The sequence below is a fragment of the Ambystoma mexicanum genome, chromosome 6q, assembly GCF_040938575.1.
Source record: "Ambystoma mexicanum isolate Mex_15411 chromosome 6q, UKY_AmexF1_1, whole genome shotgun sequence".
Classification (NCBI taxonomy): Eukaryota; Metazoa; Chordata; class Amphibia; order Caudata; family Ambystomatidae; genus Ambystoma; species Ambystoma mexicanum.
In genome coordinates, this window is record NC_090937.1 from 992,543,909 (window position 1) to 992,562,206 (window position 18,298).

At 42.6% G+C, this 18,298-nt stretch overlaps 1 protein-coding gene across 19 annotated transcripts in view; it reads right to left on the minus strand.

The window, feature by feature from the left end:
- SORBS2 (sorbin and SH3 domain containing 2) overlaps nucleotides 1-18,298 on the minus strand; it is a 923,152-nt gene that overhangs the window by 269,354 nt on the left and 635,500 nt on the right. For all 19 annotated transcript variants that reach the window (XM_069631529.1, XM_069631528.1, XM_069631527.1 and 16 more), the window contains one exon: nucleotides 14,962-15,076. In XM_069631529.1, coding sequence (XP_069487630.1) covers nucleotides 14,962-15,076 — 115 coding nt within the window. The remainder of the gene's footprint in view (nucleotides 1-14,961; nucleotides 15,077-18,298) is intronic.

An 18,298-nucleotide genomic window follows, 5' to 3' on the forward strand; every position in this document is an offset into this window, starting at 1 on the left:
GCGCTAAGGGACCTCGTAATCAGGCGGTAAGGGTCGGCGCTGTTTACGCTGCCGTAAACCCCTTACCGCCTGGGTCTATAATCTTTACTTTTTTTGCTGCTGACAACTGAAGCAAGTGTAAAAATGGTAACACTCCTTCATTGAATTGTTTGATTTGAAGGCAAGACTCTTAATTTAAACATTTTTGGTAATCATTTTTGACACAAAAACCACATGAAATACTGTATCCTGGTAAGAAGAGATTGCAGCCCATCCTTGGACACTTTGGTGTGAGCTGCCCCTTTGTTCTGCTGTCAAAAATTAACAACATTGCCACACCATTTGGACAGAGTGCAGGCATCAGTTTGTAGGAAAACGGACCTGTGATTTACCATAGCAGTAAAGCAATTATTTGAGGTCTTACTTTTAATGCAGCCATACCTATAGTATTCGTCTTTCTCAATATTAAGGAGATAACTCTATGCAGCTTTCGGTGTTTGAAATACTGCTTAAATTTAAGGATTTGCATTCCAAATGCCAGACTGTGGGCCACAAATGTCAAATATATTTTTGAGTCAACCTGCTTTGCTAGCTGGTTATTGTTTGTCTAACTTGACAAGAGTCTTTCTGGGACTGAAAAGTGATTTCAGAGCAGACCCGTCTCTTGTCTGACCTAATCCGTGGACCACTGGGCAACAGATGATTTTTCTTTGGGAGTCATATAAAATGGAATCCTTCTAGAGATCAAGTGGCTGGAACTTGGAAGGGCAGTGCTTATGTACTGTGACCGCGCAGCCCTTCCTTTGAGAAATGTCACCCTCTTAACTTCAAGTATAGGCTAACACATGATCGCCATGAGTTCTGGGGTATAGGTGCTGTGCATAGAAGAAGAGAAGCTGGAAGTTCACTGACTATAACGGCCTGAGCGGAAGTGCCAAACTTTGTCATGTGGATGGTGTTGCCCAAGAAGAACCTACAATCGAAATCAAAGTCTCCATAACAACTCAGAGAAACTCCTGCTCCAGGCCCTCTTGTGTAAAAAGGTTGCTCTGAAGGTCTTTATTCTTCAAACCTACTTCACAGATGAAAACTCTCAGAATGATTCAAAAGCACCTGCCTGTGACCAGCAACAGCTCTACATAGGCCTGGTTCAAAAGACCTAAATCCATAAGAACCAATCAGGAAAAAAGCCGGTCGGAAAACAGGACCTTACCTCCTACTTCAGGATCTTCTACCTCGCAGACCATTTTCATGTCTTCTGGGCATTTTACCCATGAAGCATTTGTCAAGATGATGCAATGGCATTGTACCTGTTTTGGACATTGTCTGTAATCTACTCCTGCTTAAATGAAAAGCACTTAATAAATACCATTAGGACTGAAGGTAACTGTTCTCACTGGATCCACCCACCTAACATCCAGAGAATCGTAGTACCATTAAAAGAACCATGAGGTTATTTAAAATAATGTGTAAAGATTTCTAAACAATTATAGACATGAAATGGCCCTTCTAATGCACTTCCATCATAGATTATAATACTTGATTGTTTTATCCTACAGTCATAAAACCCTATATGTGGGCGGTCTCACTTTTTAACTTATGATACTTGGTGTCATGTTTATCCAATTTGCTCCTTTTCATCTCTAACATTTTATTTGTATCATACCTTTTTGGACCTTATGTTCTTTGTGTCTTGACTGTCCTGCGTTTTGCTTATTATTTTATGCATAGTCCAACTCCTCTGGCACGCTCAAGACTTGAGCTCAGCCTAATCTGACACAAGAGATCCCAGAGGGTTCCCCAAGGTGCCTAGGATTCGCGCTGTAGGTTTCAATACCTGGATCAGGGATTGTGCGCAAGCACAGGCTAAGTGCAGTTAGGGCCTAATTTGCAGAAGCGTTTTATAAAGGGGAACAACCCCAGTGGAAAACGCTCTGTGAATTAGGCCCTAAGCCTTTATCTTCTCTTCCGATTCTATGCCCAAACACCCCGGGTGGCTATTTCACAGCAACCACTCACTGGAAGCAGCAATTGCCATTCTTGTGTAAATGGTGTATTCATGTTGTAATTCTGGTTCTTCCCACAAAGCCATGAAGAAAAGCATGGGTTTGCCAGAACAGTTTTATAGATGTAATGGGATGCTTTCTTTTATTGATTTTACGACGAATAAGAATAACAGAAAGCTATTTACATGAGACAATTATACAAGATCAAAACATCTACATAAAAGCAACAACTTAACCTTTATATATGACGAAGATTTTTCTTTTCTTATGTAATGACCTGTGGATGTTAGTGGGTTACTTGCGGCTCTTGAATCCCATTGTCAGCTCGAAGTGACATTTTGGAGTCTGGGAGTCATTTCTAGATTACCCTGTTTTGAGTGCAGTGCCCGCTCAGGCTAGAAACGGTACTGTCCTGTTTCTAGTACAATGCCTGCCAGCGCTCGAAATACAAAAAGTACTGTTTCTCACACACATGGGCAATCCCACTAAGTGTGGAGAAAAAAAAACTATTTATATAATGAGGTCAGCCAGAGCCATGAATAGTAGTTAGGCCACCAGCAGAAAAGAAAAATACCATTCCTTTGGTAGGTGACTGTCCAGCTGAGACCTGGTCAAGCAGGGGAATGTCTTTAGGGGCGCGTGGGAGCTGCCTTTCCCTGGCAAGCCCTCCTGGTTTGCACATCTTGGCTAATCATTACAAACGATCCATTCACAAACAGGTGTGTTGCTGTTATTTCATCTAGGAGTGTGTATAGTTATTATGAATCTCAAATACATTGAACATGGGAAAGGCCACTGCCATTTTTCCAAAACCACTAATTGTATTTGCCGGATAAATAATAAAAATGTACAATACATTTGGATCGACCAGATAAAAACTTGGTTATTTCTACAAAGTGACTAGCTGCAACAATGGTGCCCACGCAACATCAGAATAATGGACATTATTCATTAAGCAATAGACATATCCTAGAGGCTGGCATTCTACACCGGGGGAGGTGGCAGGGGTTGGGGATTGTTTGAGAAACAAATGTTATATTGTGAAGTTATGGAAAAATAATAAAAATACATTAAAAAAGCTTGGTTATTGCACTGCACAAGGTTCCTTTGCTTTCATAGCCGTGAATCCTCGGCATCGTAGTTTGACGGAATTGTACGATCAGACCGAAAAAAAAGGTCCAACCGTACACAAAAAACGAAAAATGCTACCACCAAAGGTCCAAACACCAAAAGTTCGAACCTTTGGTGGTAGCATTGTAGGTTAATATAAAAAAAAAGACTGTGCGGGCTGCAGTGTAGAGTATAGTGACTAGGGGTTGCGGGGGAAGCCCCTGCAGCTCTCGAAAAAAATAAATAAAGGACCCTGCGGCGCAGGTTCCCGATCACGGAAATGAAAGGGAACTGGCGCTTCAGGGACACAGCTTGAAGAGAAGGTAAGTAGGATTTGTTTATGTTGGGGGTGTGGGTGTGTTGAAGGTGTGGGTGGGGTGTGTGTCATGGGTGTGTTGTGGGTGTGAGTGGGGGTGGGGGTAAGTAGGGGTATTGAACGTGTGTTCGCATGGGTAATGTACAAACCTTTTGTGGTTCGTACATTTCATATGCAAACTTTCCGGCCGCGGGAAAATCAGCCGCGGTCAGATCACATAGATCCAGTTTGACAACTGATAGCTTTTTGCTGCTGACATTCCGCAGTTCTCAGGCTCTGCCTTCTAAATCGGTGTTCAAACTACTCAATCCATTCTTCATTATGACAGAAAAAAATGCATTCACGTTGCTATGTTGATTCTGTTGGACATAAGCAGTCATGAGGCGAAATCTTCGTGTGGGTATGTGTCTGACAGTAGGTGAAAAGGAAAGGTGGGCACCACTAGTTCAGTTAGACGAGTTCGAATCTCTGTGTGAAATATGCGTTACTTGTATTTCAGAAAGTAGTTTAAAGGAGCTGTCTGGTAGAAAATATCCAAGGACACCGGGATCTGAATCAACAGTAACAGCAAAAACTGGGTGGTAACCACACAGTGATCCAGATGCTCACATTCTGCTCTCCACGAGGAGTTGTAAGTGGCTGTAAGATTTACACACTTTACGAAATCCTCTGAATAAATTGTTCTGCACAAGGGTTGTATAAAAAATTCAAAAGCGTCTTGCATAAAAGAAAAATTTGATTTGAATTCCGGAACAGTTGAGGCACTCATCAGCCTCATCTATTCGAGCTCATAAGCCAATGCATTTCAGAGAAAAACTCCTTCATCAGGGTTGAGTCCTGGTTGGTGCCAACATAAATAGAACAACACGTGTGCACACATTCTATGTGAATGTAAAGAGACATATTGGTAAAAGAGTCAAATATATCCAGAAAATTGATGCATGCATACCACATTGATTGAGGGTGTTAACATAGGAAAGGAAAGAAGACACACACAATTCCTGTCAATGCGATTAGAATGAAAGTAAGAAAGCTATTGCAGCCGAAAATGTGAAATTACATGGAGCAGGATAAGCGGAAAAAAAGTACCTTAACGTGTTGACCTGTGGGTCAGAATCTGTAGATGCAATGTACATAGTTAATATACATGCGTGCGTAATAGGAAGAAAAATGAAGAAAAATGAATGTACTGAGCGATATTGAGATACCTCGACTCAGCCCTGATGAAGGAGTTTTTCTCCGAAATGCATGGGCTTATGAGCTGAGGCTGAAGAGTGCCTCAGTTGTTCTGTAATTAAAATAAAATTGTTCTTTTATGCAAGACGCTTTGGGATTTTTTATACAACCATTGCGCAAAATAATGTATTCAGAGGATTTCGTAAAGTGTGTAAATCTTACGGCCACTTAATTTAAATTGTTGAGCAACTCCTCATGGAGAGCAGAATGGGAGCGTCTGGATAACTGTGTGGTTCCCACCCAGTTTTTTTTCTGTTACTATATGTCTGACAGTCACATAATGACTGTCCAGCAGCCAATCAACTTGATGCAACATACAACATGCTTTGCCAGTTCAAAATTCAATATAGAATTTGCATGCCCTATTTATTTCTAATTTGTAAGGACATTTGCGACTGCTGAGAAAACTGATGAGGCATACTAACCAGTCCTGTGTCGCCTTGAATCAGGAATGTTGGAAAGAAAATATCCATTTGACAACAATCCCAATGTTACATTTTAAAACGTTGTCCCAGTGTTCTTCCGCAGTGAACTTTTGAATTTAAGGAGGCGTAACAATTGAAGTGACAACCTGTAAAGTACTCCATAGCTGCCAAGTGCTCCTATGTCATGCGGGACACCTAGAAAACCTAGTAGCTTTTCTCGTTGCATGCTGGGACTTAGAGTTTCATTTGTTCCATTATAAGTATAGGCTCACAAGTCCCACCATTCAAAATCAAAAGCTAGGACTAACTTAAGATCTCACACATGATATGGGCACGAAGGTTGATGGGGCCCAATTGCAGCCATGGTTTTAAATTGCATAACCTAGGTGTGGGCCCAACACAAATCTTGGACAAGTCCTGGCTCTGGGAGACAGAAGAGTTGGCTAGTGCAATATAAATGACTTGTGTACAGGCCTGTGTACACGCCCAAGTGCAGGTTTTCATTTACACAGGGGGGCCACTCTATATCCTAATCCTACAGCTCCCTCTAGCGGTGACAACAGGCAAAGCTATGCGAATTGGACCACTATATATCCTAAGGCAACAGCTCCCTCTAATGGAGCATGCTGTGCGCTCAGCCAGCCTCTACTGCGCATGACGGTATCGGACAAACATACATCTAGCCTTTATTTATTGTTAGATTATGTTCAGTTACATGCACATAATAATTATGTACGTTTACACGTAGATGTTTAGCCACCTGTAGACTTCTGAATATTCGGCAAGAGCCGAATCTGTCATGGGGTCTGGTTGTCATGTACCCATAGGCACATACACCCTTAGGCCTCATTTCGGCTTCAGGGTGGGTTTCTGGAATGATGCCTGAAGGAATGAAAAATGAGCCTTTCTTGCACGAGCCTGCCAGCAGCGCAGTAAAATTCAAGGCGATATATATCACTAAATGGAATTAATGCATGTTGCCCTATAAATTGTGCAATAGTTAATACAATAATGGGTGCTGCCAATATGGAAATGCGCCTCAATTACACATGTTCAGAAGTCACTATGATATATTACCTTATTATCCCTAAACAGAATTGATTTAATGGCAAATCAAAATGTTGCCAATGCCCAGCTAGATGCGCCTCATTTAGAACGCTGCTGGCTCAAGCCCAGGCGCCATTTTCAAAAGCCTTGTCAAGTAAAGATAGTGAAATCCATTGCCCCTTTCTCAGGGAATCTGCTCTTCCACCGGATCAAATGTGGAATGGGCAAAAAATGGCATGGGTTGGTATTTCCCGTGAAAGGACACAGGCCAGGTTTTTTTCTGGATATCTTCACTGGAAATGTTGTTTTCACTTACAACTTTGTAATAGAAAAGTGAACAGTATCCAGGAAAGGGAACCTGTTTCCAAACTTTCCTGACCTTCGCCTCGCAAGAAGCGTATCGGGTAACAGTAAAAATATGTGATATTTCAAATACTGCTTTTTATTAAAGTACAGCTTCACTATGAATTGTGTAAATATATGTGCTTTTGCAAATACTGCTTTTTTATTAAAGTACAGCTTCACTATGAATTGTGTAAATATATGTGCTTTTGCAAATACTGCTTTTTTATTAAAGTACAGCTTCACTATGAATTGTGATCGTATAGGGTACTGGCCTGAAAGGCCACAGAGAGTACTGCCTGGGGTAAATATGAGTAGAACCGGTTTTTATGTGAGAACCAAACTCATAATGAGGCTCATAGACTCACTCTACCTCTTCATATAACCCCTCACTGTTCCAAAGATCAAGCACAGTGAAAACAAGCTTCGGCCATCAATAACCTGTGAATTGGAACTATTCACTTATTGTGCGTCAGAGTGAAGAACGATCAATGGCACATCTGTAAAGACAGGCAGAATGCTGGACAACGATAACTGCCCCTATAATGCAATAAGTAAAAGGATACGAAAATGTGAGGACGAGATGCAGTCGAGATGGAAGCCTTCTGAAAAAGATTGACCCTGTAGACCCTAAAGAAATGGCTGGCAATGTTTGAACACACGTGCACCAAACACCTCAACACCACCTTAACAGGCATTAAGCATCATCACACAGTGGCTTACTGAGCCAAAAGTGCAGAAGCAAAAGGAAAGCGAGACTCAATGTGTCATGCACGTTCCACGTACATTCTGGGGAAGATACACACGCCCTGAGAGAGTTAGTATCAGGAAACACATGGATAGAGTCTTTCTAACGACAGATGCAGGACAAGGTAGATGGACTGGTAAGAAAACTGCAAGCCAGAAAATAGGTAGGCCCTTACCTCTGCCGGCCACATGGTTACTCAGGAGCTAGACTTGAAGTAGAAATCCCACAGGTACTCAACTCTCTTCTTGTGCTTTAATGTGTACATCTGTGGAAAGCGAGTTTGGACCCTAGGACCACTGTGACACACAGAGGAATAGTGCCAGGGGCATAAACCGTATAAGGACGGACACCTACAGATGAGCTAGTGGCAACAGGCCTCAGAAACATCGACTTCAAGGCTATCCTGCCATGGATGAGGGCAATCAAGAAACAGAAGATGATAAAGTAAAGCAGCTTTTAGTATACCACCCTGGGCATAAAAGGAAAGGAAGCAGTTGGTCTGGAACCAACGAGGTGCGTGAGGGTTATACAGAGATTGGATATGAAGGCACCAGATGGACTCTTTGTGGTGTATCACACATAGGCCGAAGCATGCAACTTCAGAGGCAGCGTGTCAGACATAGGCCGAAGCATGCAACTTCAGAGGCAGCGCGTCAGACATAGGCCGAAGCATGCAACTTCAGAGGCAGCACGTCAGACATAGGCCGAAGCATGCAACTTCAGAGGCAGCGCGTCAGACATAGGCCGAAGCATGCAACTTCAGAGGCAGTGCATCAGACGTAGGCCGAAGCATGCAACTTCAGAGGCAGCGCGTCAGACATAGGCCGAAGCATGCAACCTCAGAGGCAGTGCATCAGACATAGGCCGAAGCATGCAACTTCAGAGCCAGTGCATCAGACGTAGGCCGAAGCATGCAACTTCAGAGGCAGTGCGTCAGACGTAGGCCGAAGCATGCAACTTCAGAGGCAGTGCATCAGACATAGGCCAAAGCATGCAACTTCAGAGGCAGTGCATCAGACGTAGGCCGAAGCATGCAACTTCAGTTGGGCCTTCACAGTCTCCAGCAGGTGGGAGAGCAGCAGGAGAGAAAAGTGGGACCAGCAAGTTGGTCAGCTGGTCCCTGAAGCTGAGGAGGGAGATGTGTGATGCTTGAATGGGTGCGGGCTCGCAAACTAAATGCTTAATGAAGCTAAAGTAGCAATAAGGGCAAAGCATAGAGGCCTCTGCCATGATGGTACAAGTGCGATGATAAGATTAAGTTCGGAAGGACTAAGACATCCACAGAAACAGACTAAACTAGGGTCTGACTTCAACCTAACCAGGCATTGATCATGTGGGAGGTTAAAACACATGAAAAACAAGAGCAAAAATAATTAAAAACTCAATTAGAAATTGCATCAGGAAACTAGACATAGTATGGTTAATTGTGAAAAGAAGGATAGTGTTATGATACAGTTCAGGAAAGATCGCCTAAGGCACTATACATTATACATCTATATATATAGATAGTATCTATATAAAGGAGAAGGTTTAAGGAATACAGAGGAAAGCATAAGGAGAGAAATAAAGACTCTTGAGGAAGTCACCACAAGGGTAACTGGTACAGTTATGCATCACCCTCATTAGGGAGACCAGAGGCAATGAGGCCGCCCTTACGGCGTGGTGCATCCAGTCCAGATTTGCGGTTCTGGGCATTCAGTCCAGCTTTACTGTATGTGGCATTTTGTCCTCTTGTGAGGGTAGGCTAGAGAAAAAGTATGACTAGCCCATATTAGATGTATGCACTATTTATCCGTTCTTTTCTTTTTAGATATTAGTCATTGGAGACTTCCCGACCAAAGATTCTAGTAGCAACTTACTCCCTGTTACCAGGCCAGTAACAGGGAGAAGGTTTTTCACAAATATCCGCGTTCCATGATCACCTTTGGAACAGTCCACCTGCCATGGTTCTTGGACCTTGAAAGACTCACCCTGATCCTGTGCACAGTCTGGGGGTGAGGTTGACAGGAAGGCTGCAGATGCAATATTTTTCTATACACCCCCCCACCCATAGAGCCCTTTCCATATGTGCATATTGCAGTGACTGAGGGGTGAATTCTGATGCCCCCACAAATGAGTAATAATAAGAAGGGTAGAGGGGTCACTCAGTGGCCCAAGTCTGTGTTGGGAAGGGGACACAATCTTCCTGCACCCCCAAGCGCTTTAGGATAAGGCAAAGGCCGTCAACAGTAATGTAAGAGACGAGGGGGGGCGAGGGTGCCCTCACAGACATCTACACAACCATATTATTGTACATCTTGTAGGTGTAGTATACATGCAGGAATAGCAGCTATCTTACATAGAAGCAGCCATATTGTGGCACAAAGCTTAAATGTGGCGCAGCAGTTAGCACCTAGGCCGCAAACATTAGCAAAGGAATAGGTTGTATCCCAAACACTGATGAGAAAGCCCAGAGCTACACAGATGCATAAAACCCTTCATTGTCCTAAAATGTTACCAACCTTCGCACCCTGAGAAGAAAGTGCCCTGCAAGACAACGAGAGGAGGGCTGAGTGCCTGTGAACAGCGCAATCCAACGAGAAGGAGGACAGGGCCTGCAACCCCCACCAGTCCCAATACTAAATTATAGCACCCACATTCCGTGGCTTTTGGACCCCTGAATTCCAGTGTACCAGATACCCCCAGACCACTGACCATAAACCTGCTGGACACCGATTGATCAAAAGATCAGAAAGCAGTGCCCTCCTGCCTTCATTCCTAGGTCACGTGAGGGTTGAAATTATAGCCCAGAACGAGGGTGGGAGACCTTGGAGAAATGCCGGCCTGTCTGGGAGCGAGTGAAGGGTGTGAGTTTGTGTGTGTCGGCTTTCCCCCTGGTCCCCTGTCGGTTCGTACTAGGTGCACTGTTACATGGAGATAGATGTGTTTTTTTTCTTAGTAATATAATTGGTGTTTGGCCATTGTTTGACGAATGATGATGGCAACATCGCCCACGTGGAGGAAGATGGACGGACCAGCCTGGCATCCCCTATGGAGCAGGTGACCTATGTTTAGGGACTCACCAACCAGCAGTGCAGGTTTTTACTGTATGTGATGATGTCACTGATGATGCTGTGCACCTTCTTCATGTGAATCTCATGCAGATTTTAGTAGAGCGTTTCATGGCAGTTCTTTGTTGGCGCTTTTTTGTTTTGTATGGAAATAAAATATGTATCCTGGCAAGAGGTGTATTGGGCCTTTTTCCCTAGTGGGTTGCATTTTTTCTGGTGCAAGCGTCTAGGGGGCTTTCCTACACCTGACAGGCAGACATCAAATACCAGTGACATCTTCATTAGTTGGAGGGAAACCATCAGTAAAGGAAGATAAACAATACGCTCTGATAATATGGACTACCACCTTGGAAATGCTTTAGGAAAACATACAATTAAAGCATACAAGTAAAAGGTGGGCCCGGGCATGGGGTTTCTCAAGGCTCAGCTTCACAGTGAAAAGAAAATACTCCAGTTGATGGAAGGAAGCAGAAACTTTGGGAAGACATGTCATCTGGTTCTGACCCTACTTATCACCTGCATCCCTTGATAAAATGAAGAGTCAGTGAAACAAATGATTCCATATCAGAAACAGGCCCTATGTTCAATCTGCCCCAAGCAACCTCTAACATCCCAACAGAAGTAGTTGGAAGAGCAAACACCTTCATGAGACAAAGAGCATGGAAAATTAAAGTTAGACACACAAAGATAGAGAAAGTGCGCAATTTAAACAGTAAACTTTAAAGTGTAAGGTCTAAACTGCAATGGATTAATCAACAACGAACCCCAAAAGCATGGTGGTTTTTCATTACTGACACTAAACAAAATGAAACAACATTTTCCTAAATCGAAGGGATAAGGTGCCAGTGTAGCTGTGGAAAACCTAAAATCTGGTAAGGAAAATGCAGGGAAACGAAATGTGGAAATGACATATATTTGCTGCAGTGCACTACGATGAATAATTAAATGCACTGTGCTCAACAGCTGGTCAAGTGTGAAATGTGTGGGGGAGTTTGTGCTTTCTACAGTAATGTAATAATTGCAAGAAGGCAAGCCCAGACAGACAGGGCGACCAGAGTAACAGCCTCTGCATGGCAAATCAGCCTCGGCACAGCAAATCAGCCTCTGCATGGCAAATCAGCCACTAGGAGCTGTGAAAAATAGATGACATCCACCGTAACGGCCATCGAACAATGCGTTTGGACTGATCACCACCTGATATTGCTGACCATCTCTGACCTACCCCAAACTAACACCTCCAAACCTCTGGCACCCTCTGCCATTACACGCTACAAAATAAACATAACATTGACAAATATCCTCCCTCTAATTCAGCCTATCATCAATCACTCCTATCACACCACTAATCCTAATGAACTGGTTGACCTCTACAACAACACCATTAACGCAGCTATAGACGTCATTGCCCCATTGAAACCAAGTAAATCCAAACCTCCTGCCCATCTAAACACCTGGATCACCCCAAGTCTTAAAGCTATGCGTAAAGAAAAAAGGCAAGCAGAAGCCCTCTGGAAAAAGAAAAACCCATCCCCTCTTAACAAACACCTCCTTACCACCCTTGCTAACAACTACAAGAAACAAATCATCCAGGCAAAAAAAGAGTCCTTCAATGACAGAATTGAAAAAGCAAACTCTAACACTAGGGAAATATTCACCATCCTTAGAGAATTAGAATCACCCATCAAACCCATTGAATCCTGCACTAAAGATAAAATGTGGTGCACCAACATCCAAAACGCACTATGCAATAAAATTACTATGCTACAAGATAAAATCTCTTCCAAAAAATCCTCCCTCCACAACATTGCACTCTCTACCCAAGAAGCCATTTTACAGGAACTCTCCAACAACCAAACTAAACCTTATAACCAATTCAACTTTAGAGTTATCTCCATCGCTGAAGCTAAAAACATCATCACTTCTCTTAAACCCTCTCGTTGTCTTGAGGACACCTGTCCAGCCCCTATTATCAAAGATGCTGCGCATGAACTAGCCCCTTTCACATCTTCTTCATCTACTCCTCCTTCAAATCCTGCACAGTACCCACTAACCTCAAAGATGCCTGGATACTCCCTCTCCTAAAAAAAACTAATGTCGACCCTAATATCCCAACCAATTATAGATCTATAACGACAGTTCCTCCTTAAAATCCTAGATAGAACTGCCTATCTACAGATCCAATCTTACCTGGAGATTAATAACCTACTAGGCGCCAGACAATCTGGATTCAGACCGAGACATGGAACTGAGACAGCTTTCCTTGATCTAAAAAATCAACTAGATGAGCGTAAAGACAAAGGAGACACATCTATCCTCCTACTCCTGGATCTATCATCCACTTTCGACCTGGTAGATCATAAAGTACTCTGCAAACACCTTAAATCATCTACCAACTTTTCCTCCAAGGCCACGGCCTGGATAAACTCCTTCCTGGACAAAAGAACTATAAGAGTCTTCTCAGCTACCTCAGCTGCTGACCCAGTGCCTATCACTTGCGGGGTCCCTCAAGTTTCATGCGTCTCCCCTACTTTGTACAATATTTTTACAAAGCCCCTCTTTGATATCTTGGATAAACTGGGAGTCTCATATACCAACTACGTGGACGACACCCGGATCCTCATTCCAATCCAAGGAGACTACGACAAAGACACCATCCTCTTAAACAAAATCTACCCAATCATTCAAACCTGGATCTCCACACACGGTTTATGTCTTAACGACGATAAAACCGAGCTCTTAATTATTGGATCCACTAACAAACTAAATAATCTTCCCCATCTATACAAATCCTTTGATATTGACGGTATCAGAATTAATGTAGCCAAGGAAGTCAAAATGTTAGGTTTTTACCTTGACTCAATGCTCAACCTTAACAAGCAGGTGAATGCCACAGCTTCACCAACAAGCTACACCTGCAAGCTAATTCATGACTGCAACCCATTTCTGTCTACAGATCGAGCGAGCCCTTATTAGCAGAATTAGATTATTGTAACGCACAATATTTAGGCAACAGTAAACGCAACACCCACAAACTCTAGACCTTGCAAAACAACACCCTTAGAACGGCACTAGGCATCCCCAAAGATCAACATATCTTGGACCACAGAAGAACTGTCAACTGGCTGTCCATCAATGACCATATCAAACTTAAAACATCACTCAAAACTGTCTTAACAATAAAGCACCAGCATACCTTACTGAGACATTTACTAGGCACACATCTGAACGTCCCATTAGGAAAGCCCAAGCAAACAGCACCAGAGTCCCTCACTGCAATCTGAAAAGAACAGGAGGTGCCAGCTCTGGAACACTATTCCAGACCCATTTAGAGCCAATCCCTCCTTTCAACTCTTCAAAACGAATGTCAAATCCTGGCTTCAAACCAACGACTGCTGACAACCTCCCTATGAATGACCTACGAATGACCAGTCTCCTAGACATCACTCCTTATGACATCCTCCTATCCTCATTCTTCTCACCATCAACTGTGTAAACTGTGTATATATTCTAATTTTCCTATATGCAACTTGTAAAATATGCCTGCTACTGTAACATAATAAATTATAAGACAATTGTAACATAAGAAATGTTTAAGATAAGTAATGTAAGATACTCATGTAACTCTAACTTGTAACATAAGAAATGTAAGATATCTATGTAACTGTAACCTAAGTTTGACACAAGCGCCCAGTTGCCTAACGGCCCGGTGTGCTCTATAAATAAATAAACAATACAATACAATGACACAAACAATCCGGCCAAGTGGTCATGGCCTACTGAAAAGTGCAATGTGGATATAGTTCTCGCCATAGCACTAGACACACATGTGCTGGGCAAAGATGAGGGCATGCCAGCTCTACCGCCAGAATGTAAAAACTGACCAACTTTACTGGAACACCCCCTTTCAGTTCCCCTGCATCCACACAGAGGACATGGCTGCTAGCACTGAGTAGAACCAGAGGTAGGCTATTTACTGCAGCTCGGCCCATGACCCGAATCAAGATACCACCCAGCAGGGTAGCGTCAGATATAAATGACCAGACCTTGTGATTGGAGCCTCGTCATCACTGTGTCTGGAAATAGTTTCTACACAAGTCAAGGTGAACAGCTTGAGGATAGGGCAGAGATGTAAGTTCTGTCTCGGCTATTTGAATTCAGATTACTATGTGTTCAGAAGGTTTTTTTTAGAGTGACCAATTGTTTTACTTCTTTACACCTGCTCTTTGCAGTATGACTTTTTTCTAATCTCAGTCACTGGCTAGGCTTCCATCAGGAGACCTCGCAGTTTATTGCTTGCCAAACTGTTTGGTAAAGCACCTAATTAATCCCCAAACTGCTGGACGGTGACATCTTTTACAGCAAGTGTTCACAGCCCCGAATTGGTAGAAAATCAACTCTGTCTTCACTGACACGGTCAGTGCAAAGATGCAGCAAGAATTACAAGGAACATCCCACAATCCCTGACACGCCCTGTTGATCCAAAAAATGGTAACATACAATTGGGTTTTTCAAATGGCCAAAAAAGTCTCGACTGAAACTCAATTACTGTATATTTATCTCATACATTTATTAATTGTGTATACCTAAAGACGATTGGCTGAATGGTATGATTCGGGGAGCCCAGACGTTACACAAAACACATGCTCCCCAGCCAAGGCGTTTCAGTTATGCACCACCAGGGTTGCCAACATCCAACACTTACCGGCCTTTCGTGCTCAAGGATGGACGACTTTCCTGGTTCATATTCAAAAATACTTCTTGGTTCGGAACGAAATTTGCGTGTGTCCACCTTTCTGTCAGGAGGGTCCCAGTCGTGTCTAAATAAAGAGCAGAAAATGTTGGTGAGCAAAAGGGGGGGCATCGGTTACCTTGCCCGTTGCTTACATTTTGTCTCATCGATTGTGGGGTTGCATCCGTCCAGTATTTCATTACATCCTCGGTTGTCTTGGGAGGATTGCTCAGGGGCCACGTGCTAACTTTGGAAGCAAGACGACACTGAGCAACAGAGGTTCAATCCTCGGGTCAGCGCTGAGAAACCTCTGGGTATTAAGCGCGTTATAAATAACCAATTATATCATAATAATTTTGGGCCCAGCTATCTGCGTTCCCATCTGGGTGATGCCGATCACACCCCATTTTTCGCTCTCTAGCAGTAAACAAGGCCATCATTTGGTAAAACAATGAATTGAAAGACTTGAGCCGGTAGCCACAAGCCAAGCATAAAGTAGTACTTGAAGGAAAGACTTAATGTATTCACAACACAGGGCCACAGAATGATGCCAGGCAGCAGTTGAGGCCTCTTTGAGGGCTGTAGGCTGTATTTCTGGAACAACATGCGCAGAACAGGCTGTCTTGCATCCACTTCTCCTCTAATCAGTGTAGGGTTGCCAGGTTACTCTTTGTCAGGTGGGACACCCTATCTCGCTACTGGGCGTTCACTTCTCCGTCCATTGCCTGCTGAGAGTTCTAGAGTTAGGTAATTTCAATTTAACAAAAGCAAAACCAAGGAGTGGAGCAGAGCGTCCCTCATGACATGGAGTCATCTGGCAACCATAACCCAGAGGGACACGTCGGTCCAGTGCATCATGAGTTGCATATGTTTCCTGGGAGTGGACTTGTCTGGATTTATGGATGTAAATTTTGGTTCCATGATGAATGGAAAGAAGTGCCATGGAAGGTTTCTCTGACTTGGAAGATTTGCTTTCAGACACCGTCTAGGACACGATTGAATGTGACGCCTCAACTTATGATCCAGGAAATGTCCAATGTGGACTGGCTGGTCAAAAGTTCTTTTTGTATTGAATATTGCATAGTGCACGCGGTGTACCTGATGAATGTTGATGGTTGAATGGAAAACTGGGCATCATAGACACCGTGATTCTTATGATTGCTGTAATGAAGCTAATGCCTTCAGTATGGGTACCTGGCAAATTAACAGATTACTTTTTTGTACCTTCGTTAGAAGCCTGTTATTCCATATTTCACAATTAATATTTGCATTAGTGTCACATTAGGTTAAGGTAACGCCAATTAACTCAATAGACAATTTATAAAAGTAGCATCAACATTTCTGGGCAACTCTAGCATACATTATTCACATTCACAACACAACACAAGACCATGTGGCTGAAGATACAATGAAAGTACATTATTGTGCAGTGACCTACAAGCATCATCAAGGCTAACCTGGGGGTCAGAGGCATTTATTAAGCCCTGCAGTGGAAAAAGCAAGGCATAAACCAGGGCTTAAAGTGGTTTTTGCCTTATGCTTCTAGAGGTTCTTTACCTTTTGAAGGTAAGTTCAAGGAGCGAAAATAACATTTGCATTGAGCATTCCTGCCCTGTCTGCAATGAGCACATGGCTAAATGTATTCTTATGCTGGCGTTGAATGGATCCTTATGGAATAAAGCCGACAGATTTCATAGGAGTTCAGTTTGTAAAGAATAATTTGCCGGTCGCATTTCTATTTTTCTATTCATTGAGAATTAAAGTAAAGAGTAAAGGCAATTTCTCCTGTTTACTTTTATGCTTTACTTTTGACCTCCTTCATGCAAAAGGTGCCAATTGCATGCAGCAGACCCAAAAACATGTAACTGGTCAAGTATAAATTAAGTCGAGTGTGAAAGATAATTAGAATTGTGCGCTATTCACCACCAGTTGAGTGATTGGAATGCATAGAATTGCTTCCGGCTGCAGAGAGTCTTTCTAAAGGTGAACCCTCCACTCAATGGTTCACAGTACATATGCGCAACTTGAAAACTATTAGAAGACTGTCACTGCGCACAGAAAAAAATGTATATATATATGTTCAACCAAATAATAGGAAATGTTCAGAAAATAGCAATCATGATCCGATGCTGTAAGTGATTGAAACCACACATCAAAATGTGAAAAATGTCTTCATTGTATTGTAAGGTAATAGCCGACACGTGTTTCGACCCCGACGGTCGTTTTCAAGGCTATTTGTTACCCATAGTACAGTACATTATTGAAAAACAAAAAGAATATACATCAAAATCCACCCATGATGGAACATGATATAAAAATGAAAAATGAAATAAGGTTGTAGCATACCACACCAGTTGGTAGAAGGTTTGGGATGAGCAAACGTATATGAAAGAAAATAGGAGAGAAAAGACAATACATTCATATTCGCTATCATGGATACTTTGCTTAGAAATATAACATTCGTTATATGTATATATAATCCAAAGAAATATATTTATGTTAGTGTGTCCATACATAAAGAGCACGTAGTGGGACATGAGACCTGCGCCCACGATCACCCGTCTGGAGTCCATACAAGTCTAGCCCATGTAAAGGACTTTGTGTAAAGTGAAGTCCAAAATTACAAAGTACAATGCACCTCTGCCACAGTGACATAAATTATGTAATGAGAATCTAATGTGCAATAAAAGGAGGCAATTCCTTACCCTCTGGATGCACAATTTGTTATTCGAACCTGCAATTGGTATTGTGTAATTGTAAAGTCCGTATTGCCAATTATAAAAGACATATAAACGGTATGTTATGAACTCATACATAATGTTGCCTACCTTAGATAGGATGTTTTCGAATTACCTTGAGTCAAGATATCGCCTGGTCAATTAGCACAAAGTCAATGGGTTAAATCCCTGCGTCACTGAAAGCAATATATACGTATAATTTGTATGCCTGATGTTGAATTTGGGGTGTACAGCTCCTGTAGAGTTGAAATTTACCTTTCATGGGTAAGAGAATCCCCGCAATCAATAAGCTCGCTCCCCGGAGCCAGGACGCCGTTGTACACATAGATACAGCGGACCACTGCGCTCGGGAATGACATGTCACGTAACGACGTCACGCGCACTGATGCGCGTGACGTCACAATGTAAACATGACACGTAATAGTAAAAAGATGTGTTGTAGTGACATCGTAATCATCTAATGTTCTCTATATGTGTGGTTGTCAAAAATACAAAGTTAAATAACATTGTTGTTTGCACATTTAAATATAACAATTGAATGTACCAGATGTAAACTAATGAAATAAGTGTTG